The 26,712-nt window shown below is 41.3% G+C and overlaps 1 protein-coding gene across 1 annotated transcript in view; it reads left to right on the top strand.

The window, feature by feature from the left end:
- Positions 1 to 26,712, top strand: part of FNDC1 (fibronectin type III domain containing 1) — a 1,317,427-nt gene that overhangs the window by 879,345 nt on the left and 411,370 nt on the right. Inside the window, exon 15 of the mRNA XM_078649203.1 lies at positions 20,720 to 20,828. Within this exon, the coding sequence (XP_078505329.1) occupies positions 20,720 to 20,828 (109 nt within the window). The remainder of the gene's footprint in view (positions 1 to 20,719; positions 20,829 to 26,712) is intronic.

Here is a 26,712-nt window from a genome sequence, read left to right as displayed (position 1 = left end):
AGAGATGGGGATGTCAAAGGTAGGGCACCAGATTGCCTGCCCAATCTAGATGGGGCGGTCTGATATTTTTTTCTTTCTGACTGTCACATCCACTGAAAGCCAGTCAGTCAGTCAGAATATCTTTATTCGACTTATTCCAAGTCATACAAAGAAATGAAAAACAATAAAAAACACTAAAAAACATGACATGCAATACATATTCATACAATTTCCTAAAAAGCAACAATCTAAATACACTTTTAAAAGCTATATACATAATTAAAAAACAGATTTACATTTCATTTGTAAAAGGACATGATAAAACCATTAATTTTAAGGCGAAATTTGGCCAGCAGCTTTCGCCCTAGCGGCGGCCACCAAAAAGTTAGCAGTGCAGAAAGCAATGCGAGGATTTGACAGGAGTTGTAGAAAGAGCAACGCCGGGCGCACCTGTGTGAAACCCGCTTCTTTCAGGATGGGGAGCAAATATTTTTTCCTCTGCTCATGATACAAACTACAAAACATGACAAAATGCATTGTATCCTGCACGGAAAAATGGTCGCAGCTGCAAGGAGGGGCTAGGTCTGGCTTTTGCCAGCACTTAAAGGAACCTAAATAAAAATGTAACAGGTTAAACCTAAACTTAGTTAATAAAAACCTATGCTAAGGGAATGTGACGAAGCTTAGATAAGGTGCGAGTGAAGGTGCGCTAACCAAGAGGCTATGAGCCCTTACTGCTGGTTTCAACAGTTCTTGTTCCTCACGGCTCATTTCCTTCCTTTCCCTGAATGACTTTTTTTATGTAGTCCAAGTCCTGGGCCCTAATTTTCTCTGGGCATGAAAAAAGTTCCGGACGGCCCAAATCTGTAAATGATTTAGCTAAATAGGCCAACCATGGAATACTGCTGTATTTGTCAAGTGATAAAACATCGTATAAAATTTTATGGTTCAAAGGGAGATCTTCATTCAACCACATTTTCAGCCACAGAGTCAGGGGAGCTAGACTCAATGTATCTGATATATAGGGTAAGCCCACCTCTTTGTGAATAGAATAGGTTGGGGTTGACTGCGGTACGGAGAGAAGAGATCTAATAAATCTATTTTCAGCTCTCTGAATAGGGTCAAGATTTACATACCCCCACAAAGGGGACCCATATAGTGCGATAGCCACAGGCTTGCACTTATAGATTTTTAAGAGGGCTTCCATGGGCCTAGCTCCTAACTTACCAGCAAAACCCAAGAGCGCGGAGGATGATCTAATTACGGCCAGCCTCTTTGCTCTTATCTGTGGGCCCCATGATCCTTTTTGGTCGAACAGTACGCCCAAGTAGGGGAATGTAGTTACCTTAGAGACAGGGACCCCACTGCAGAAGAATGATTTATGCCTTTTTTTTAGTACACTCACGCCCCATTACCATCGTGTGTGACTTAGAGACATTGACCTTAAGGTCCAAATTTTCCATAAAAGAACCGAAAGCGTCTAGGAGGAGCTGGAGGCCAACGCCGGTATGAGCAATCAAGACGGCGTCATCCGCGTACAGGAGTGCCGGGATTTGGGCACCTCCTGCACGGGGGACGTCCGCTTCCTGGCCTCGCAGGTGTGCCCCCAGGCCATTAATGTAGATGGTAAAAAGCGAGGGGGCTAAAATACAACCTTGCCGTACCCCCTTTAGGGATTTAAACAGTGGGGTACATCTGCCATTATTTGACACTCGGACGGCTGCAAAAAGCTCCTGATGCAAAGTGGCCATGAACGCGACCAAAGCTTCATCAATACCCATCTCCAACAGGATCAACCATAGTTTTGACCTATTGACCAGGTCAAAAGCAGAGGAACGAAACGCGGATGCGTGAGCTTCTCTTTTGAGCAACAAAGCCTAAAACCGAGCCACTATTATTGGGAACACCGAGCGGGACCGACTGAACTTTTGATCCCGCAGGTAGTACAGCACAAAGAGCGAGAAAGTGGGGTCAAATAACAATGCAATACCTCACAGATCGGTTGGACTAAGGCTACAAATACAGACGTAGAATACAGAAGAGAATACCAGACTGATGTAGTATACCAACTAGTACATAACCACAATAACTAGACCCCTGACGAAGGGGCTTGGCCCCGAAATGCATTGGGTGCTAATGTATGATTTTGTATAACATTTTGAAAATTTCATATGTTTTGTTTTTGCGAAGTACATGCAAACTTTGATGAATATCCATGATTTATTGTTTATTAGCATATGATGATTAAGATGATATGAACTTCTTGATGATGCTCACCAGATAAAGTATATTGTATTTTGACAAAAGGAGTACTCAACTTTTTTGTGCGTGTTGGAGCCCTGGTGGCCTTTTGGCACCAGGCCAGATACAACTCTCTATAAGTGCCAATTTCAGAATTGTGACTTAAAATCTGACTTTACCATTAAGGATAATTTAAAATTACAATTCCCCAGGTACCAAACATGAATTTGCCACGTGCTCCCAACAAAAGTTAGCACTTATTAAATGTAATAAGGTAACCCAATCTTATCATATGGAAGAGGTAGGCCTCACAGTGGTGAAAGATGTTTTTTTAGGTTTGTCACTACCAGGACATGTAAAGCTTACAAATACATGTCTATCTTTTTTAATTACAAAACACCCTGCCATATGTGCTGTCTAGGGTCTTAGGGGTGACTTATATGTAATAAAAAAGCAGTTTTAGTCTTCAAAAGGGGGGCTATCTTGCCAAGTTGAATTGGCAGTTTAAAACTGCATACAGGCTGCAAAGGCAGACCTGGGACATGATTTAAGGAGCTACTTAAATGGGTAGCACAATATGTGCTGCAGGCTCACTAGGAGCATTTAATTTACCAGCACTGGGAATATGATATATCACTTTACTAGGAAATTACAAGTAGATTAAATATTCTGATCATGTAGAAACCAATTGTATCATGTTTTCGGGAGTGAACGCAAGCACTTTAGCACTGGTTAGCAGTGGTAAAGTGCAGAGTCCTAAGGCCAACAAAAACTATGTCAGAAATATAGGAAGGCTACCTTGCACCTGTTATGGCCCTAACTGCTAATCCTAGCACGGCCACTTGCTCAAAATCCATCTTCCAGAATACGAAAATCGCCCTGCTGAAAATTAATAAACTCTTAGAAATAAGTATGCAGCGTTCTAATTGGGAATCATTATGGTGTAATCCCGCATTAGTCTACAAAGGGAAGCCATTACACAATGAACTATGGATTAAAAAGGGCATCTACTTCCCACACCAAGCAGGTGACTCTTACCCCCTCTCTTTCAAGGAACTCCATTCCAAATATGACCTTGATTTGTTGGAGTTTTATAACTTTTTGAGTATTAAGGAAGCAATCTCTAAAGCATAATTAACCACAAAGCCTCCCTCTCTCCTGAAATATCTATCTAAACTCAATAGGCTCGGTCACCAGGTTTCCTGCCTCTATAAACTACAACACCCGCAACACTCTAATCTTAATAAACATCTCACACAGTTCTGGGAATCTCATTCCTCTTTACCAATTTCAGATTTGGATTGGTCCAAATCCTGGGAATCGACCATGAGACATAAAATAAGCCCTGCATAAAGCTTTCTGGACTCCGGCGTGTCTCTTCTCACACAACATTAGGGAAGATGCAATTTGGTGGAATTCAAAGACAAAGACGGTGATTTAGAACACCTCTTATTCCAGTGTGTAGACGTAGTACCCGTTTTGGACAGAGTCATCGCTTTTCTCTCTAACGTCTAACACCCACCTCCCCCCCTTAACCCCCCCCCCCCCCAGGAGTTATCCACCTTGGTATTCGGCTTTCTCAGAGCCGGTCCTCTCATGGATATTGATAGGCCCTACTAGACGTACTCCTCACTGCCGCAGTAAAGATTGTTCTCAATAACTGGAAGGACACACGCAAAGCCTCCTTCATCCGTTGGTTAAATTGGGTCATCAACCTGAGAGGGGCTGATAATATTTCACTTCAAAATAAGCAGTGGCGTCCTCCTCACAGACAAATGTGGGTCACTCTTGATAACTAATTTAGCATACACAAACCACCTTGAACCCTCCACCCTACACTCCGACTCCAGCTCAACACAACCCTACATGATCTCTCTGAGCTAAACCAGCAAATCCAACAACTTCAGCGACTGTATTCATCTGCAGGTCACTGTACTTGTGTTGATACTGCATATGTAATGCATACGTTTGAGGTTATGTATTTTTCCTTTCTGTTAGACTCATGATTTCTTAATGATCTCCTAATGTTTATCATCGCCCATGCATTTACTTCTCTTTGTTTTTGCAGTCACTGTTTATTCTTATTGTCTCAACCCTTGATTCCTATGTTTTCTCATCGTCTGTATATATCTTTTGTTTTTGGAAACAACCAATAAAAACCTTTGAATTAAAAAAAAAGAAATATACAAGGGTGAAGGCAAACAGTTTGGGGAATACCACCCTAAGGTTGACAGGGTTAGTAACTGGTCAACTATGTATGAAGTGCTCTTTCCACAAACTTCCACTGTGGGAGTTTGTCTATGAAAAACAAATACGTTTGGTAAGCAGTGTCATACAAGATAGCAGCTGTGTACGAAATGTTCCATGCCTTCAGCAGAAGGCGGTGGGCATGGTGGTGGGCATGGCGGTGGCCATGGAAGTTGCTCCTCTGAAGGCACAGAGATGACTGCTGGACCAGTGGAGTCTTGATATTTGGCAGGCAGTAGTCCAGCAGGGCTGGAGGAGGAGATGACCTCAACCACCTTGACGGAGAGCAGGCCGCCTGCCAAACTTTCAAAGAGGCCCTCTGTCTCTCTACTGAATGAGTGCCAAAAGATTACTCAAGTATGGCCAGTTAGGAGAGGAGAAAGGACATACAGAGAAGTGTTTCTCCTCCTTGGGGGTATAGCTCTTAATAATCACTTATCTTATTGCACTTTTATAACTATGCAAGTTTCAAGGAAAAAGCACTCTTGTGTTTGCCTTCAAAACCACATTTATCTTTTCACTATAGTAGTAAACCTGTTCCCTTTCATGTGGGCATGTCACGGAACAGTATAATTTGAAGTTAATTCTTAGCAGGTCACTCAAGTGTATTCCCAGCTTCCCTTGTTTTCAGCCAATTTAAGAATGTGCTGTGGGCGAGTGTGAAAAGAAATTATCTGAAATTCTAGACTGGAGACATGTTATCAAAAACATTGTTATTGAAAAATCTGGACAGGCACAGGACTGACGTAAGGGCGCCATTTTTTAATAAAGTTTAACAACCACAATGGTCCAACCAAACATAGAAATTCATCGTGGCTTTGAAAAGTGTAGAAATGAAAAACACCCATGAACTATTGCTTGTGTTTTGATACTTTTCTCCATCTCCCATTCACCGCCCCAAAACACTTCCCACAGAGGCAACGCTGCACTCACATAACCTTCTATTCATCCGAACACAAGTCTCAAATGTTTAAGTGTTCTCTCATTCTTTTTTGCTCCAGTTAAGTGTCCTCTGGTTCCTTTTTGTTTCAGTACTAAAACTCTGGCACCGAAGCACAACCTCGAAATACTAACCGAATAGCAGTCATCCAAAATCAAGCCAGCAGAGATGCAATATGGAAATATAGCTGTTTGTCGTTGCATTATTAGTAAGTACAAAAGTGTAGTGTAGTGAAACCAATTGATTGTTCCAAATGGGATTCTGCAGCGGACGCAGTCCTCAGTGGGACTTCCTGCTCACATAGATGGATGCTCAGTGCATTCCTGAATACGTGGAGGGAATCCTTAGACAAGGTTCAGCTAGTGATTTTTCTGGTGCAAGGTTCCAGAAGAAGAGAAGCCGTGAATCTCGAAGGGCCTTCAATCTGCTGGCGCCTTGACTCGGTCCTGAAACCTAGCACTGACCTGTAAGAACTATTCACAATTCCACTGCCACGAAGAAGCAAAGTGCTAGCCAGGAACTCCTTCTCAGCTGCCAAGAGCGCTACACCCCCCCTAAAACTTAGGGCAGCACACTGGAGAGCCACATTTCATCCAGTGTCAGAGCCCGGCAGCATTTATCCCTTTGAAAAGAAAAACTAAGAGCCTTTCATGAGTCTCATCTCCAGGGCTTAAATCTTGAAGGTACAGAGATTCTCCTTCCTCAGTTACAGCTGTGCAGGTCTGGCTTATACAAATGCATCCCAGATGTGCCCCGCCTTTGTTCCCGGGCTCCATATGTGAAAGTCTCAGCTTCTAAGGTCACCTCAGACACTAAACTTAAACCGCTTCTTTCCTCTTTTGTGGCCATGCTTTATTTCAGTGTCTAGAATGACGTGGCTCTGCGTGGTGTGACTGATCATTTTGATGTGATCATATGTGCATGAAAGGTTACCAGGTGTTCCAGCTGGCACTGCTGGATGGAATGATGCACAGGAACTGACGCATCTGCATAGATGCGTCAGTTTCCTTGCACCAGTGTCAAATGTCCTTGCGCCATTATGGATGCACTGTATTTACAATACAGTGCTCCATGGCGCAAGGATTACCAGATGCGTCCGAAATTCGGACGCATCTGTTGGCACAAAAGTGACACATTGCTGGAGTTGCTCATGAAAGTGACACAACTCCAGTAATGTGCCACAACAGATAGGCATAGAGTGACACAGTGAAATGTAAATTTCACTCTGTCAGTTCTACATGGCTTTTGTGTGGGAACACCCAGCCTGCATACATTATACCTGCAGCAGGGCTTCAACGTGACGCATCTCCCTAGAAGCGTCACGTAAATGGGCCGCAATATGGCAGATTGTTTACGCCACCACATCACAAAAAGTGATGCAACGGCAGCGCAAAAGTGTAGCATGGGGCTTGTAAATCTGCCCCTTCACCCTTTCATTAACATGTACTGGCTTAGTGATGTCTGTCCTTACAGCCATCAGCCACGCCAGTTGTGGAGATTTAGAAACACAGGCAACACCTTGTTATTATTAAATTACAGTCTATGGCGCAATTATGAATTTATTATCTAAAAAGTTAACCATTGGATTTTTTCACAATCACTATGGATTCCATATTTTAGATTTGGGACTTCCCCTGCAGGGTTGTGGCATCACCTCACCAATTGACATATACTGCCATGAAAACAAAACCTGCAGACACGCTGGGACATCATCAAAATTCCTCACTGCCTCTATAGATTTGTCTTCCCGCTATGATACAATGATTAGTGCAAATCACCAAAAATACAAGAAGTGTTATCTTCTCATAAGTCATGCAATGTTCCCTTCTATTTTTAATTCATAAGTTCTGTGTTATCAATATTCTCATAGAATGTATACTTTTGATCCAGGCATTCCAAATCTCCTCAACAGAATTACTGAGAGGTTCTTGGAAATGCAGCTTCCAGTACCTAGATGGTTGTTTATCCCAGAAATCTGAGGAAAGGTTGGGACTGGGATAAAACAGTCATGTACTTTAATGTACAGCTCTCACAGTGTGTCTTCAGAGAGTAGTTGATGTGATGTTTATTTGACAAACTTGTATGCACAGAAAGAAGATCAGTGCAGGACAAACCATTATTTAAGTCAAAGCACCATAACAAAGACTTGATTCATGCAGTACAAAGCGTATTTGCAAAATAGATACAACCTGCTATTTGACTTATATTAATATACACATTTTACGATAAATATTTATTTATTTAATGCAATTTTATATAGCGTAAACCTTACCCGAAGGTGTCAGAGCGCTGTACAAAAGGACCAGTTACATTACATAAGGATTTCAGTGTACACGAGTTACATAAAAGATACAAAAAGAAAAACTCTAAATTCACATAAGAATGGTAGTAAGTACATAAGTCTACTAGTGATACTAATGGTTAGAGTTACATAAATATACGATGCAAATTAACTCAAGATCTTAAATATCTCAACTCTCAAATATTTTAACGCATTGCATGGATCTTGATGTGCATGAAAAATGTATGTTTAAGAAAAATGCCCTTGCCAATACAAACTAAATTAATTAGGAGTTCCTGAAGAAATGGGGATGATTTACATATATAAAGCACACACAGATACTCCATAGGGTGCCTCGGCACTAATTTGATATTTTGAAATAGGTCAACGCACTCAAGTTTTCAGTGCTTTCCTACATTTAAGGAACTGGATTACAACATAATTGATGATCAAATAATGTGAACCCTTTTCACTACTTGATCCTGATGATATGAAAAGACAAAAGTCTGTCTTGAGTCTGCCTTGAATAAATACACCCGACAGTACTTTTGGGAGGGAGTGAGAACAGGGAAAGTGAGATTTTGTATTCGGCAAGTTTTCAGAAAAAGGTAGTCAGCATATTTTAAAGTTGGATGCCAATCTTGCATCAATCATGGCAATTATATTGAATTCTTTACAGACTTGAAAGGGCTCTGGATCAGTTTCATTCAGTCATTGGCTTCTCTGGCTTTGGAACCTTCAGCCATTGGTTTGAGATTGGGTTACATCTTAGAGCAGCCAGCATCATTTTAGTCTCACCTTCTTTAGTTGATGTTTTGGTGTTTCCTTCTGCCTCCATTATAATACATGAGTGACTACGCTATATTCAAAATGTACACTCATTTTACACGTTTGATTATTTATTTAATCTTTGTATTGTACACACAAAGCAATTCTTTTTAATTAATTTGCAGTGCAGTAGACTTTTTAATGATTTTGACAGTGCAAGGGCCAAATCTATTGGTTATGTAATGATTATTTCAGTAGGTTTGCTGTAAAAATGAAAATACTGCTTACTAATTCTAGGTGCATTACATGTCCTAAGGTGAGGCGAAATGGTGAAATCCACTTGTCTGCTAGCTTCTTTTCGGGGTGCATCAATGTCAAGGAGAACCTTATGAAAATGTATACATTATATTTGCTAAATGTGATTTCTGTTTGTTCCATATATGCTTTCAGAGCTTCAGTTCCTGTGCAGATGCGGGTTACCACAGTCAGACAGCAGTTAATTATTTAGGATTGTAGTTTATTGGTATCCTGCTCAATATGTCATTTAAGAACAGGATTTTTTCCAGCACCAAGATGAATGGTAACGCTTTTTAAAGGATAACCTAACCAAACCTTAACTAAGCTAACAACTAAGCTAACGATTACCTAACGTAACCTCACCTCATCTCACCTATAACTAGATGTATATGCATTATGAAGGTGAACTTACTGATCGTATCCCAATAATCAAAGGTGTCCGCCAGGGAAGCATATAGGCACCCACTTTATTTTCATTATATCAATGATGTGGTCAACTATTTACTGGATTGCTCGAATGTATCCCCCACTTTAGTTGGCTCAAAGGTTCCAACTCTGCTCTTTGTCGATGATGCTCCATTAATCTCCAAGACACCAACAGGCCTCCAAAATGTAATTGATCAATTTACCAAGTTCTCCCATTTGTGAGGATTAGAGTTGAATGCAGTTGTAACCAAAATCATGGTTTTCAGGGCCAGACCACCAAGGAAATGCACTATGATGGCGGGGTCAAATTAACTGGAGCGTGGGCACCGTTTAGATTACCTGGGATAAAGCTGTCTGATAATTTTGCCCGGGGCCCCAACTCAATATGAGTTTTCTACTTATTCAACATAGGTCTAAGGTCATCATATGCATGTATTTCATATCCAGCTTATGCTCAATTTCTCCTGCCCTGGAAACTCATAGAGCCAAGGCACTGAATGCTGCCGTTTATGGAGCTGAGCTTTGGGGTTTTAACGTTACGCAAAAATGAGCTACAGGCGAAAATAGCTTCATAAGATCGTTTGCCTCCAGTTCCTGGAAGCACACCTATTACACCACTCTTCTTTGATACTGGGCTCAAAAGAATTTCTGATTTTGCCAATCTGAAGCCTTTGATATATTGGTTAAGATTGTGGATTACCCCAGGTTAATTAAGTACAGGAACTAAAGGAATGAATGCATCTGGCAAATTCCTATAAAGTCCCTTGGTTAAAGTAGTTATCTAGTCGGTTTACTAAATTGGATTTAAATGGGATGTGGGAAAACCTAGAAACCATTAGAAAAGTTGATGCTTAAGTCCTGAAGTCCAATATTTGACTTTTGTTCCTGACCAGTACGTTTTAAACCCGGGTAATGGGCGCTTAACTAACCAATACTTTGATTTTAAGCTTGCACCACACTTTGAGTAATTTTAGATAATATTACACCACCCTTCGCAAAAGGTCTGTATGTAAGATTCCGATTGGGAAAGCCTACCACTGAAAACATGTTAGACAAAATGGAGTGAGAGTGATGGATTGTATTGTAGCACCTGCCCCGCTTGTGGTATAGGCTTTGAAACCGAGGCGCCTATCCTGTTTTGCTGATTGGAGTACCGAGGCGCTCGTTGCAAGTGGATCCGACCAATGTGTCTGAACCTAGGGACTAGGAGTCATTCAGTAGCTCAAAGAGTATTGAAAACTGACACATTAAACCACATACTATTTGCTGTAAGTTGTTTTTTTGTTGTGCCTGGTATAAGAGGAACAGGTTTTTAGCTTAGCCTTCTGTTTCTTTTTCCCATGTGATGCAACCTTTCTTAATTTTCTACGCACTTTATTTACTTTGTAGATTCCAGCTATATGTCTCCTATGTCATTCTATGTTGAGGTTGACCTTCTTACAGGTAGCTTAGCAAACTCTTTCTAAATTTTAATTTGTGGTTATAGTTATCAGACGTGAGCATCGATACTTTAGCTTATTTAATCCCCGATACTGCTGAGAGAAAGAGTGCTAAGGTATAGTGTTAGTGCTACACTTGACTATTTTCGAGGGCTTTACTAGGACTAGCGAATGAGATCTCAGAGTTGGGCTCTCAATGCTTATGAATAACTCAATTCGTGCAAGTTTGAGACTGTTTTGGGCTCATGCATATCTACTGCCTTGCAGTGCGCTTGTGTGATACTTTTATTCAGTAATGCACTTTGTCTTGTCTTGCCCTGTGCAATATACTGAATGATCTACTATAACTATGGTTTTGTGACAAACTTTACCATTGTGTATAACATGTTGATTACTATTTTAATGTACTTTAATGGCTTTATAACCGAATAAAGTATTGATGATAATGTATATGCATTACTTTCTACCTGCATGTTTTGTTATTTTGAGAACATGTTTTCACATCTGTAGGAGTTTGCCTGCACGTTAATCAAAGAAATTTGGTTTAGACATTATGAAATCTGCTTTAATAAACAGTCTTTGAAATGTATCCATTTATGTTCCCAGTAGACATTTTAATTTGAATTGACTAAATTGGCTCCTTTAAAAGGATTTAATAAAGAAAGCATGCCCCCTGGAGGCAATGTTTTCCAACTTTTTTCCAGCCAATTAGAATTAAATATAAGTACTGGGAAATACATTTGACTGAAAGCCCACTTAAATTCTTCTCCCAAAAAAGGAAAATAAATCATGCAATGACACATATTGTCATCCCTGTTTACAAATATGAATTTCCCTTAAGGATATAGAAGCTCCACTATCCTGGGATGCACAGCAGTGGATGTTTATTCGTCTGATGCGTTGAGCAAGGATCCCCAACAAAGCTTTGCTATCCAAGGTTTCTTTTCCAGTGAGGTTACCCTGTTAAATAAATATAAATAGTATTAAATTAATTATTTTTATTCGCTCCAAGTCTGCATTTGTCAGCTAATTAATTCATTCATTTTGCAGAAGATGAACGTTTTATTATCTACGGAAGAGAGTCTGTCTCCAGCTAGTTTCAGTCAGTATGCCATCACTTTTTGATCAGTATCTCTTAGGTGATGGAGAGAAGTCCTGGTAGGATAAGCACGCAGCTTCTGTGTTTTTTCTTCTGAAGTTTCACATCATTGAAAAATGTGATCTATGTTAGTAGATTGAGGGAAAGAAAGGGAGCTTGCTTGAGTCTTTAGCTCGGTGTTTGTACTGTAGAGAAAATACTTCCTCTGTGCCACACCAAAGCAAAACTGTCTGGGGAAGCAAAGTTTCCACCTTGAAACATGGCATAGCAGGGTGCCTCGGAAAACTCTTCTGTAACATGTTCGGTGATGACATTCATTTTCAGTGGCGGCTCCTCAAGAGAGTGCTGCGGGGCAGCGGGGCGGGGGAGGGGCAGGGTGGGGGGTAGTAAACTCCGGAAAACGGGGCCAACAGAGTTGTGTAAATAAATAAAAAAATCAAATGAATTACATTGCAGCCTGCATCGCCGATTTGGCGTTGCGGTGTGCGCAATGTAATTTGTTTGATTTATTTATTTATTTATATACACAACTCCATTGAGCCATATTCCGGAGTTTACTACCCCTCCACCCTGCCCCTCCCCCACCCCTCCCCCACCCCACCACCCCGCAGCACTCCCCCAAGGAGCTGCCACTGTTGATTATGCTGGTGAGTCCTTCACCGTTGAATTAGGATTTGCTAATGAGCGCATTAACAACGAGGCGCCATTCTCAGTTGAGCCATCACTTAATTTTGCAGTCAACCTTGACTTCAAGGCCCACAGTTTTACAAAGAGCACACCAGAACTAAAGGGTTTAACCTGCAGAACATTCAGGTAACTTATCTCTGTCCTCTCAGGAGTAGGCCATGCCTTAACAACCTCAGCCACAGACCATAGCGGAATCCTTGCAACTATGACTACAGTGCTTCCACCACATGGACGGCCTCAGCCAGAGGTCCTATTGCTTCAGTAGTGAAGAAATCAAGAAAGGTTGGGTTCTAACTAGTTACTGATATTCCCATTGAATCAGATAGTGTGTTAGTTGGATGCTAAAGAGGCAACTCGGAGACAGGATCAGCATACCAACAGCATGGTCTAAGACTAGGCAGCAAACGCCCAATGTATCCTGAATCCCACCCTTAAGGAATCTCTACGGTTGATAACATTATCATTTTTCATGAGGTCACATATAAAATGTTGAGACAATATCTATGTTGATATGTTCATGATGTGTAAGGCTTTATAGGTGAGCAAATCACCAAAGCCTTCCATGCCTGTGGCACTTGCACACCTGAAACCACAATGGAGGCATTTCTTCCACATTCCATGATGAGGGCCACACAGAAGAACCCAGAAAAAAACATTCAAATTGCATGACCAATGCCCTCTGGGATTGAGGGAGAAGTCCATCTGTGGATTTTTAACTCTATCTGTTGTTCACGAGAGATTTCTCACAACTTCACTCTTCACCATTGGCTATTCCAGATAAAGATAGCGAGTGTGTTAATTTTGTTGGAAAACCAGATTTGTTTTGGAGAGTATACATTCCACACAATGGTAAATTCCAAACTCTTCCTCTTTCCTTGAGATTGAATGGAACCATTTACAAAACATTGTTATTGTGAAGGCAAGGTTCTCAGTCAATATTCTTGGTGTGTCTCACATCACTTGCTCCATATGCCCTTTAGAAGAGTCAGGATTTAACTTCCAGTAGGAACATATGATGAGGCTCTGAGATCCAAGGGGCTAGAGAAGCAGGAAGGTCAGCTCAGAATATATAACACAGCAATGTCTGCAGTTGTATCAGATAATGTGTTTAAACAACATATACTGAAATTATCCAATGGGGGAAAAGAAACCACCTTCCCTGGCAGGTGTGGAGAAGTATCTCTGCCACTTTGATTGGTGTACCAATAAAAGAAACAGTTCAAGCCATCTTGCAGTGTGACAGGATACGAAAAATGGATGCAACTCTACTGACAGAGAAAACAAATTCTGATTAGGTTAACTAACATTGATGTCCTCCTACAGTATGAGATTGTACATCCTTTTACTAGATGAATGAATGAAAGGTAACTTGTAAAACTCAAGATTATTCCAAAGAGTGTCCCAGTGCTCTACACACAGGACTATCAATACAGAGTGCAATAAGCCAATTGTTTTTGATTAAAGAGCCACATTTTCAGTTTTTTCCTAAGCAATGGGGTTGCAGCAATTGTTTGTAAATCTAGCGAAAGTTTGTTCCATGCTGACAGACCAAAAGAACAGAAGGCCTTTTCCCTGATTCTGGTGTAGCTATCATAGGGATTCTGGCCAGGGGGTATTGGTTGATCTCAGGCTTCTTGGGTGCGTAGAAACAAATTCTTGCCCTGAGATGGTGGAAAGACCTGTGGACCAACATAAGTGTTTTAAATAAAATTCGGAGCCAGTGAAGAGCCTGCATGTGTGGAGATGCGTATTTTCAGAGGCAGGCCCAGAAGAGTGCAGGCCACTGCGTTCTGGACCGCCAGTAATCTATTGATTAGGTAGTCCCAAATAGAGGACATTACCATACTCCAGCCTCCATGTAATAAGTGCCTTTACAACCAGCTTTGTTGCTACGAATGAAAGGAAATGTAAAAACAAGAGCCCACCACTGTTTTAACCTGAGGTTGAAGAGAGAGAGGTACAGTCATCAAATTTGACACCCACATTCTTCATTGTTTTTCCTGAGAGCTGGGGGGGGCATCAACTGGCCAGAAGGTCAACTATGTCTCAGGGGATTTAAGACCGAAGAATAGAAGATAGGTCTTGTCTGCATTACATTTAAGCTGATGGTGAGTTAGCCACAATGAAAGACAGCTTTTAGGCTGGATCTGATAGATTTGCCCAGGAACTCTGCCTCCTTGCTCCTGGAGAACATTTTGCTCCAAGACTTGGGCTAGTTGCGCTAGTGGAGTGAGATATACATTAAATAGTGTAGGGCTCAAGGCTGAATCCTGTGGCACTCCCTCTGACAGTTCCTGAGACTCCGACGAGAAGGGAGGGATCCAGACCTCTTGTCCTCTGCCCTCCAAAAAGGAGGCCAGACAGTCCAAGACTTGACCAACTAATCCGATGGATTAGCAATGCACTAGGAGTTTGGCATGGGGTACCGTATCAAAGGCAGCATGTAGAGCTAAGAAAATCAGTCCAGCCTCCCGCCTGCATTAAAGTGCCTCTGATGTGATCAGCAACTCCAACCCCCATAAGTGATGTCTCCATACTGAAGTAGAGTCTAAAGCTAGACTGACTCAGATGGAACAAATGATTAATTACCAAGTACTGGGAGAGCTGCTGGTTTACATGTTTTCCCAATACTTTTGAGAGAGCTGATAGAAGTGATATGGGTCTGTAATTAGACTGCTTTCTCTGGGGTCTGACTGAGGTTTCCTAAGCAGGGGCGGAATTTTAGCCTGCTTTCAGGAATGGGGAACTATTGCTGTAGACAGTGATTCGTTCATCAGTTTGTTAGCAAAGGGGTTAATGATACTTGCCCCTAATGCTAGTAAGTTGGGAGGGCAGGGATCAGCTGGAGATCCTGATTTAAAGCTACATAGAGCTGTTAACGACACCTTAAGGGAGATGTGTTCAAACCTGGAGTCACTATAGATGTGGTAGCTATATTGAGATGTATTACTTCCAACATAACCTCTTCGGACTGAGAACAGGAGGCAAGGCTGGCTTGGATGCTCGAGATCTTATTATGAAAATAGAACACCAGCTGCTTCCACCATTCAGATGAAGGCTGTTGAAGTCTCAAACAGGCCTCAGGGGGAATAACGTTTTTAGCTACTTTAAGGGTTTCTCTGGATTTATTTCCTGCTCTCTTCCTTACAGATAAGCCTTCTTTACTATTTTGACTTCCATATAGTATTTCTTTAAGTCATCTTTGTATAAAGCCTTGTCATTAGGGTTGTAGAGTTTCCTCCATTTCTAGGATGTTGCATTGTTTCCACCTCTGAGAATATCTGTGTACCAGGAGCTAGATGGCTTGGCTCTGTACGGTGTTTGATGAACTACTGGTGCAAGCTTATAGATAGAATCACAAATCCAACTGTCCAAAAGACAAGTGCCATTTTCCACAACACCCGAGCAGTAGGCAGCACTGTCCTTCAGGGAAATAGTGAGCTACCTCGATTGAACGTTATGAAAAGTCCTGAAAGTGCAATAAATTTTAACTACTGAGAACGCATAGAATGTGGACTCTTTCTTCATGCCCCCCCCCTGCAATGGAAGGTTTTAGGTGCCTGAGGAATAAAAGGAGTTAGGATCAATTAAAATGTGTCAATTACAGTGTAACCCATTTGGCCACACAATAAAACTCAGAGTTGATTAATGGTATTAAGTTTGGATTTATGGACTTATTATAAATTGAAAGCCAAGCTGATATAAATCAGTCGCAAAAGCATAGTATAAATATACAGAATCATTAAAGGATATCCGATGCGATGGAAAAAATGGATCCTCAATAAATGAAAATAAGTGAGGAATTCAATAGTCGCTATACACAAAATAACAAATACAGTCTGATGTATAGATTCAAATGTTGATTCTCTTGCCTGTAAATGAGGTTTCCGAAGAAGACCTACTAAACCCTATTCTACCAGGGAATCAGAGATTCCATATTAAATCGGAGAAGCAGAAAAAGGTGTCAGCATAGCAGAACGTCTTTTGAAATTCACTAAGGTAAAATATTTTGCATAGCATAAAGCCACAAAACAGAGATGTCGCAATGAAGTCTGTGCCTCTTGAATCTAAAGAGGAATCTGAAAAAAGCTAGAGCGCAATGCCCAATTATACCCACTAAAAGAACCATTGACAATGTCAGGTCACATGTCTAATTATTTCTCATCTGCAAGAAACAATCTTGGCAACTACACTCAAGATTTCTTTCCTTTGGTCTACACATTCAAACGTCCTTGGATTTCTCTTGTCTCCTTATTCCACTTTGACAGAAGTCCTCTCTTTCTTTGTTAAATCTTCTTATCCCTGCCAAGAGATACTCTTTCAAGCTTCATTATCTCTTTCACAAAATGTGTCTTTCTTTAACCATGAGCTAATGCAGATGCACCTCTATAAGAGAGAAACATTGCATCGAAATCGAGCATCCACAGTAAATTTAAACATTGCAAAATCCAAAAGCTTAAAGCCTTTGGTCAACTTTAGTATGACAAGCATGTTCAAATTCATGATTACAGATAGAAAAACAGTTACAATATAAATGAAGAGCACTATTCAAATGTATACATTTTCTGCTACAAAAATTAATGGAGAGCATTATTTGAAGAAATATGTGAACATATAAGAAACAATATTATTCAAACCTCACAGATGTGGATATATGTGAGAAATGCAACCTGTTGTTACTGTAAAGGAGATGTTAATATACACACTCACATAAACGTTGAGATTACACTATAGATGCACTTTCTGTAACTGTTCAAACATGATTGGGACAAAAAGGACCCCCCTACTAATGATCAACGCTCCCAAGGCAGGGAAAATATATTGTCATTTGTCTTGATTGGCTCTCCTTATATCACTAAATTTCAAAGTTAAATAGTTGGCTGCCTAAGGTCTTCATTTACAATATACTGTTCTAGTGCACTACATCATATTAATAAGGTTACATCACAAGGGTACATAAGGCCATATGTACACATATATGTTGCCTAATTAAACATGAAAGGATGGAGCCAAAATTATGCTGCTCCACTACCAATGGTTGTCTTTTTTCTAAAGCTAGCCATTCAAACTTGATCAAGTTGTGGTCAGACCAGACATGAGGAATAGGTTCACCTATTTAAAACATAACATTGGAGAAGATTTGGTCAGGCACATGACCTGCTTGATGAGTTGAGCTGAACACAAATTGAGTAAATTCCAGGGAGGACATAATTTCAATGAGGTATACCACCTCACTATCTTCTGTTTTATCCATGTGAAGGGTAAGATCTCCCAATATTGTAAAACAAGCATATCTTAATGCCAATGTGCCCCGGCATTGCCCAGGGAAATGAGGAAGGGAGCCACAGGACCCGGAGGTCTGTATGTTTGAAACTCAGCCATCCATTGGTCGTGCAATAGTATGAGGAAAAAAACAGGTGCCTCAGCTCCTTCCACATCTTCAATGGGAATCTCTAGGCAGTTGAAGCTTTCTCTGTAAACCACAGGTACCCCCTTAATAAATATCCTGTAATGTGGGTTTCTTCTAGACAGTTGCCCTTGGTTTACTCTGCTGTGTCGAATTATTTCAGGGGAAAAACAATCAAAAAAGAAAAGGCTTAGATGCTGTCTTTGTACAGTTCTCCAAATGCCTTGTCAATCTTGAATTGGTAATGCTGCATCTGTGGCTAGTATACTCAGCACTGTCTATGACTGCAAAAGGTTTAATTATTGCATTCACACTTCTTCCTGAAAAGGGTTCAGTCACTGCTGTGCTTTAGTTCAATGACGCTACAAGCAATTTATGAGCACAAGAGACTCAAAGGGACTGATTTAGAGTTTGGCAGATGGGTATTTTCTCCGTCAAGGGTGACGGAGTAAAGTTCTCCATCGCACTGAGGGAGTACCTGCTCAATTTTGAAATGTCTGCTGGCAGACAACTCTTTCTTTTGCAGAAACCATTGACTTGGAGGTTCCTGTAAATTGCAGTTTGAACACAACCATATGCAAATCAGTCTTGGTCTTGCTCCCCAGGGGAACAGTCCAGCCTGAACTGGCAGGCTAGGTCCTCCTTGGACCGAAAAAACGAAAATCAAAGCAATGTATTTAACCCAGATCTGTGACTGGGGGTGAGTGTTTGACAATGTTCGCCCTAATTACAAAGGGTATGCCCAGACGTGGGTACCGTGCTCACTATGCCACTGGATGCAAGCTAGCCTCGCTGATGAGAGCTTATACTTCGAAACCGGTCACAGGATGCTTGTTTTCCAGTCCAGGAAGAATCTGGCCTGGCAGTTCGAGCTGGATTGTTCCCGTGGGGAGCAGGGTCAAGATTGATTCGCATAGGGCTCGACCTAAACTGGGGTGGTATGGTGAGCAAAAAAACAAGTATTTAACCCACATCTTTTTGTGGCGCTATAATCCAACAACACTACTAGGCAATGGTGAGCACAAAAGACTCTAAGGGCCTGATTTAGAGTTTGGCAGATGGTTATTTACTTCATCGGCGGCAGAGTAAAATTCTCCATTGCACTGAGGGAGTAACCGTCCACCAAATTTCGAGATGTCTGCTGTCCCAGCAGACAATTCTTCCATTTACAGGAACCACTGTCATGGAGATTCCTGTAAATGCACTGAAAATTTGACTGATGGCTCCATCAGCATGACGGAGTTGTGTGGCATTCTTTAAATGTTTTTTTTATTTTCAAAAAGAAAATCCCAAAGTGGAATTTTCTTTTTGAAATAAAAACAACAAATGACCCTCTTACCATGGGAGTTTTCTCTATTAATTTCTTGCTGCAGGCCTATGAGATCTAGAGACGAAGCTATAATGTTGTGGGTTTATTATTCTCTTCTTTATCAACAGTCTGTTCTAGTATGGAGTCTTTGGAGTGGATGAGAATCTCAGACACCTAAAACTAAAGAGATTTGAGATATTTCAGTGTCCTTAGATCTCCCTAGTATGTGTTGAAGTCTTACAAGAAAGATATTTTTACCCTGGGTATCATGGTTAGAAATTTACAAAATCGCTCTTTAAAAGTTATGCTGTCACCCAGAGGTTGGTAGATGGTATGTAATCTAGTGGGGATTTGCTAAATACTTTTGATTTCTTGTGAAAGACATTTAATTCCTGCAAATTAGCAGTTTTTTGCATTTTGCTGTTTGATGGAATATTTGTATATAAATGAAAGTAAACTTTTGTGATTTATTTAGTGCAATTTATTTGTCATAGACCTGTATGCTCTAATTGATGATTTGTTTTTGTTAGAGGTGGTGATACTGATTCTGCAGGTGTTAGGATAATAGTTACTTCTTGGTCTGCAGCAGATTCTAAACAAGATGAATACTTATACCTACAACATTCCCTGGGACCTCTGGAAGATCGGTTGTTGGCTCAGCAGGAGTCTGCTAAATAAAGTGTGAAAATGGTTCTAAGTTGAAGGAATTGGGCAGATGTACATAGTGTGAGAAGGAAAGGGATTTAATGGTGTTAAGAGGCGAGGGGCCTAGAAACAAACTCCATGGGTGAGGGAGAGGCTCCTATCAGTAAAGGAGAATCCATAAGAGGTACTGAGTGGCTTTCCTGCATGAAAAGGTCATAAATTGAAGATGATTTGTAAAATGCTTTTTAAGGGTCTTGATGAAAGTTTGTCAAAGCGGAGTGTGATGAAAGACGATAAAGTCAGTCTGAAGGCTGTTATTGTGGACAGAATAGCTCTGGTTATTGGCTCTATTAAACAGACAAAATATATTGCATTTTTCTCATATCTTTAGAGGACATTTTTTCAGAAACAAGTACTTTGTATTAAAATGTCTTATGGGATCTCTCACATCGGTGACAGTTTTCTAATGTTTATGAATTAAAAGAGATACCCAAAATGGATAATTAGGATAAAAAGTCAAAAGCATTTCTTTGCAATGCATTGTGCTACATTTGATTTACAATATCTTACATTTACTGAGTTTTTAATTCGGGGTGCCTCTTATATTCACCTTTTTATATATTCTCCTATCACCCTTTATATCAATGTTAACTAACCCCTAAATATTGCCATTTTGCCAAAAGCCCTACTCTTGTGTATCCTGCTAATGGACGTGTATTGATAAGGCTAAAGAGAAAGTATGGGGAACTGTGAGTTAAAAAGTTGGTTGAATTGGAAGATAACCAACATTTGGTATTTTTGTTTTGCAATTTTTTATTTTGGTTGTTTTTACCATTAGTCTAATCATGGTTACTGTAAATATGGTTGATTTGCATGAACTAAATACAGCCATGTCAAACACAGAGGTAGTTCTAAATTTACCCTTTGAGTTAATTACCTCTTTGCCACCCACAGGTTACCTGGTTTACAGTGCCTCTTATGATGACTATTTAAGGAACAAGTGGTCTACAAGGCCAGCAGGGGGAACAAATTTCCCCATTGAGAATCTGAAGCCAAACACCAGGTAAGATTTCTTGAAGTGATTATGGTGCAGTAACACTAATCTTTGTAGTCGTTCTCAACCAGTTAAAAATGGAATACAAATCTGATAAATTAACAAAAACACTTTGTAGTTAACCACAAGCAGGTTGCCTATCAAAGAGAATATGCTTACCAGTAGAAAGGTATTTATCATTCTGAAACTGGTCAGAAAATGTATATCATGTCATCCAGTAAACAGTGACTTCAGCAATGTCCATTTTGACTAAAACCTCTATTTTATCTCAATAAATCTAATCATGCAGTTAAGATTGACTAGTGGTTAGGCACATTTGGACATTAATTAAGGATTACTAAGCGATGGGTCAAATCTGAGTTAGCATAATGCTGATAAAGATATTTCTTGCAATATGGTGTCTATTTTTGGCATGAGACTGCCCCCCTCTATTTAATACTTTTACTGGTTTCTTGACTTAATATGGCCACACTTGGAACAGTGATTCCCATACTTGTAATGATTGCACCCACATCCTGCTGGCAATTCCAAGCAATTTCTTTAAATGAGTACTGCTGCTATCTGTGAGGTACTGGGTTTTTCAGAACCGGTACAGACACCGGTAACCCAGCGGTGTCAGGGTACACCCAGAGACCTCGGGTTCTTCCTGATCCAGACCACAGAAACTCAGAGTCTTCTAGGTGAAGTCAAAGATTAGTTTATTGGCTGCAACCAAGGTAACAAGTGTCCTAGAAGTACAACACGGGGAAGTATATTCTCAGGAGACTGCTCACTTTTACAAAGTCAGGCTTCTCTCTTTATACAGAATATTCAGCTTCAGGCAAACATTCTTCGAATTTGTAGTATGTCATTTACAGTTATTGGTTTACAAAAGAAAAGCAGAGTCATGGTGACATGTACATATTTCACGTCGTGCTGCCCATAACAAATCACCTGGCAAGGCCCAACATTTCATCAGATATCGGTGGACCCCCAATAAAAACAGGCACCTCCCCATCATAAAGTAAGTGAAGCAAAAGAGTAGAGACAGATGTGAGCAAGATACGGCAGGTGTGCGCGCTGAAATGGTTTTATGGCTTGTTGAGCCTAGATGCTATCTTGCTCGGCCACTGGGAGGGGAACTGACCTAACGAGTTCAGCCTGGGGCAATGGTTCCAACTTGCACAGGTCATGGAAAAGTCGATTAAGGAGTATGTGTCCTTGTGGAGTTGAATTCAACTGGATTAAGGCCTATGTAAAGGGCAATACATAAATGGAAGCCAAGGGTTCAGAACGCAAATGACGATTTCGAGGTGAAATCGTCACCCGAATATGCTGAAAATATATGTACATGATGTACTCGTCATTCTCGGTCTTTTGACACCAAATTCGTCATGTTTCGACGAAGTTTTAATTCTTGAGTCCAGAACGATTACACAAATCCAGATTTTCAGAACCACAATCCCTCCTTTTGCCCTTACAGAGGCAATTAATCTATCCTCATGTTAGTCTGAGTCCAGATCTATATTCCTAAAGTCATTGAGATGTTGCTGTAACATCATTCTAGTACTTAGTTCATCTCTTGTCACAGGCTTCCTTACACATGATGTAACACAGAGGCCACATATTGCAGGAGCACACTGTATGCATAGACAGAACAGGAAAAGAATGGCTAAGACCATCCCAATGACCATTAAAATTTTCCATCCCCAGGCGGATATCAGTTCCCAGAACCATCCCATCAATGACCAATCTCCTTTATCCACATGAATAGATTCGGAAATCTTATGTAGTTTGGAGATGGCCTGGTACACTGTTGGAGCGTTACAAGGGATGAAGATACAGCAACTAGATTGGATCAATCTGCATACCCCACCTCGGTCTGCAAGTATGACATCTAAAGCGACCCTGTTCTGAAGGGTCATAAGTCGATCCGACTGGAGCTCAGCAGTCAGGTTACTAAGGGCACCAGTAGTTTCTATCACGGTGGACTCAACTACCCTTGTCAATTGCCTTATGTTTCTGCTGTTAGCCATGGATCCCCAGAACGGCAGAAAATCCTTTGCAAAGTCTCCAAATTCTTGACCTGCAGTGTCCTCTTTACTCAAGACACCTCTAACTATCCTTGTCCTGTGGTAGTCTGCCGCTGCTGTGTAGGTGGGAGGTAACAGGAAGGAAACAAAACAGGAGCCCGAAAAGTCAGGGGGCAACCATGTATAGGCTTTATCATGGCAGATGAAATAGGTACCCTTAGCTGCTAAAAACGCAGGGGAAGTCTGAGATCCAAACATATACGTTTCAGTACAGACACTCTTCCCTAACTGAGCCCTGGGATTCGTGCCATTACCTTGCAGACACAGATGACCCTGATGGGGTACAATCCAAATCGGGGACGATCTCTTAGCTTGCTGTTTCTCACTCAGAGTAGCTCCATATCCAGTCATGTTCCATCCTATGTATAGTAGTGTCTCATCTCTAGGGATAGTTTCATAAGAAATACCTTCCTTAATCATGTCAACTATACCTTTGACTAGAGCACTTTTCCTAGGGTTGTCTGTTACAGAACGTAGGGGGTAGATTTCGTGTGCATATATGAACATTGTCTTATATGCCCATACAGAACCATTGTGACTAAATGGCAGGACCAAATAAGAGATACCTTTATCAGTTGTGTGAGGCATGAGACCGCACACCCAACAGTTAGTTGTGTTCATTACAAGTTGGTGTTGATGTAACAACTGAACAAAGGAGTTATTAATGAACTCCAATCTCCTATTTGATTCGTGGTCAGGCAAAGGGTGGAAAGAATGAGGAGAAACAGTGGGAGGAGGTATGGGTGATGCAGCGGGTGCAAATGTTACATGAAAAGAGAATAAAACATAACTTATTAAAAATATCATGACATTGAATAGCATAAAAATACACAATATTATAAAACTTTTCTTTGTCATCGTTTTACACAGTCTGTGCTTAAAGTTCATTTGTTTGGCAGGTCTCTCCACATCGGGAAACTCCATCCTCTCTAAAGTGCTGCCCGCGGTGGGAGGTTGCCTCTGCTAAGGGATGCTTCTGTCAGTCTAGGGCAACTCCCTTGGACCAACCAGAACTACCGACCTAACGTCGTTAGCTGCACCCAAAAAAGACTTTAATCAACCGCAGCCCTAGCAGCGGAACCCGGATGGCGGTTCAAAAAACAAAAATTAGCAAGTTTCTTAGATGGGAGAGCTGCACTTTCAAAAATAGTACTTGGGGGAAAAAGAAATATCTTTTTATTTGTCCATGGATCTTAGTCTCAAATTGCAAAAGAAATTATTTTATTAGTTCGTTTTTCTCGGTCTCAAATTATACCGTTGTTTCCCAGGTATTGTCTGATCCGGGAACAACAGGTCAGGCTCTGTAATGTTTACTCGCTTGGATGGTGGCACAGCCTTGTGCAAAATGTTTTCGTTTTCCTGTTCAGAGTCAGTTCCTTTTACACACAAATCATTAAAAGGGACAGTATTTGGCACGGCATCAGGTTCTGGGTCAGCGACACCCTCCTGGACCCACTGGTCATAGGGCAGAGGTAAGGGTACCCTTTTACAGTGGACCCCGTGGATCCAGGCCTTCTTCCCTTCTACTCGAACTGCTGATCTGGTAGAGAGAAGGACGAGGTATGGTCCCGTCCACCTGGGCTGGTCGTTTTTAGTCCTTTGGAAATTCTTTATCAACACCCAGGATCCAGGGTTTATGGGGTGTCCTGGAGTATCAGAGGCCGGAGGCAGGGAGTCATGTACCTGTTGATGCAAAACACGCAATTTAGAAGTCAATTCATACAGGTAATCAAGCACAATAGGGTATTCTAGCTCGCTGAACTTCGTGGGCCTAGGCACTCCCCATATGTTGGCTGGCCGGCCAAAGACAATCTCATAAGGGCTGAGTTTCACTCGCGAATGCACAGTCATTCTGGTGGATAGGAGTGCTAAGGGTAGAGCGTCAGGCCATTTAAGACCTGTGCTCGCTTGGATCTTGGCCAATTTAAGTTTAAGCGTGCCATTGTAACATTCTACTAATCCAGCTGATTGGGGGTGATTTGCAGCGTGGAACTTCTGCCTAATGCCTAGCCCTTCACACACTCTCTTCATCACACGACCAACAAATTCACTTCCGTTATCAGACCAGACCATTCTAGGCATTCCGAACCTGGGGAAGTATTCTTTCACAAGGGCTTTTGCTGTGGACAAGGCCGTATTGTCTTTCAGGGGATATGCTTCTACCCATCTTGAGAAAGCACAAACAACAACGAGCACGTATTTTAAGTTGTTGCACCTCTCCATGTGTATGAAATCTAGCTGCAAAACCTCGAACGGATACGTAGGAGGTGCAAAATGAACAGCTGGAGTTGGGGTTCCCCTACCAGGATTGTGCTTCAGACATACCATGCAATTCTTGACAACATTCTCTGCACACTTGGGAATCCCTGAATTCTTCCACACTGGGGCCAACAACTCGCAAATCCTTGCACGCTGATATGAGCCATTCCATGAGCCATTGTAACCACTGCAAGCACATATGCATCGGGTAACAACCATCTCTGATGCTCTGTCAATTCAATCCAACAACCATTTGCATCCATTCTATCTGTACTCTCTCTCCACGTGCTCAACTCTTTCTCTGTGGCTTCAGCTTGGATGGACTTCACACTCTCTATTGTGTCCTCACATATTCCAACATCACCAGTCCATCTTTCAGGGCCTGCAACATACATTCGGCTCATCACATTCTTTGCCGTTCCTTTAGCGATCTCATCAGCAAATGCATTTCCACGACCAATATCATCAGTCACTTTCTTGTGAGCACTGCATTTCACAATCGCCATTTGCAGGGGCAAGGTCAGTGATTCAAGAAGCTCATTCACCAACTGACCATGCTGAATCTTAGCTCCATGCGAAGTCAGGAACCCACGTTCTCTCCACAATCGTCCAAAACTGTGAGCCACTCCAAACGCATACTGACTATCAGTGTAGATAGTCACTTTCATTCCTTTAGACAATACACATGCTCTTGTGAGTGCAACTAATTCTGCAGCTTGAGCTGAACCAGGTGGTACTCGTGCAGTTTCAACAACTGTTTGCAAAGTCGTGACAGCATATGCTGCAGTCATGTTACCATTTGGGAGCTTGAAGCATGAACCATCCACCCATAATGTACCATCACAGTCAGCAAGAGGAGTGTCAAATAAATCTACTCTCCCTTTTGTCTCTTCCTCTGTTGTGAGAAAACAATCGTGCTGTTCTAAAGCATCTGATTCCTCTGCAATTGGCAACAACGTAGCTAGATTTAAGGTACTGCACCTTTTTATGTGCACATGACTTGCTAACAGCGTTAATTCGTAGCTTGACAACCGAGCACTAGTTAAGTGCTGTGTCTTAGTTCTATTTAACAACGTGCCTACTGCATGTGGGACCATCACGATCAGTGTATTATTCATTACTAGTCCAGCAGACTGTCGAATAGAAACAGCTGCTGCTGCTGTGGCCCTTAAACAACTTGGCAATGCTTTAGCTACCAGATCCAAAGTTGACGAAAAATAGGCGCATGTGCGCTGCCTACCTCCAAATAACTGAGTCAACACAGACAATGCACAGCCCTCCTTCTCGTGGACATACAATGTGAAAGGCTTCCTGTAGTTGGGGGTACCTAACACAGGAGCCGAACATAATGCTGTGCGCAATTCAAGAAAACTTTTCTGACACTCTTCAGACCAAGGAATGGGATTGGGTGTACCTTTACACGTTAGTGCCACCAAGGGTTTGGCCAATAACGAAAAATTTGGAATCCACTGTCTACAGTACGATGTAATGCCCAAGAAAGCACGTACTTCTCTCTGTGTTCTTGGCACATTCAATTTCGCTATTGCATGAATTCTTTCTGG

The sequence above is a fragment of the Lissotriton helveticus genome, chromosome 6 (genome assembly GCF_964261635.1).
Source record: "Lissotriton helveticus chromosome 6, aLisHel1.1, whole genome shotgun sequence".
Classification (NCBI taxonomy): Eukaryota; Metazoa; Chordata; class Amphibia; order Caudata; family Salamandridae; genus Lissotriton; species Lissotriton helveticus.
Note: the sequence above shows the minus strand (reverse complement) of the source record. Positions and strands in the feature narration are given on the sequence as shown.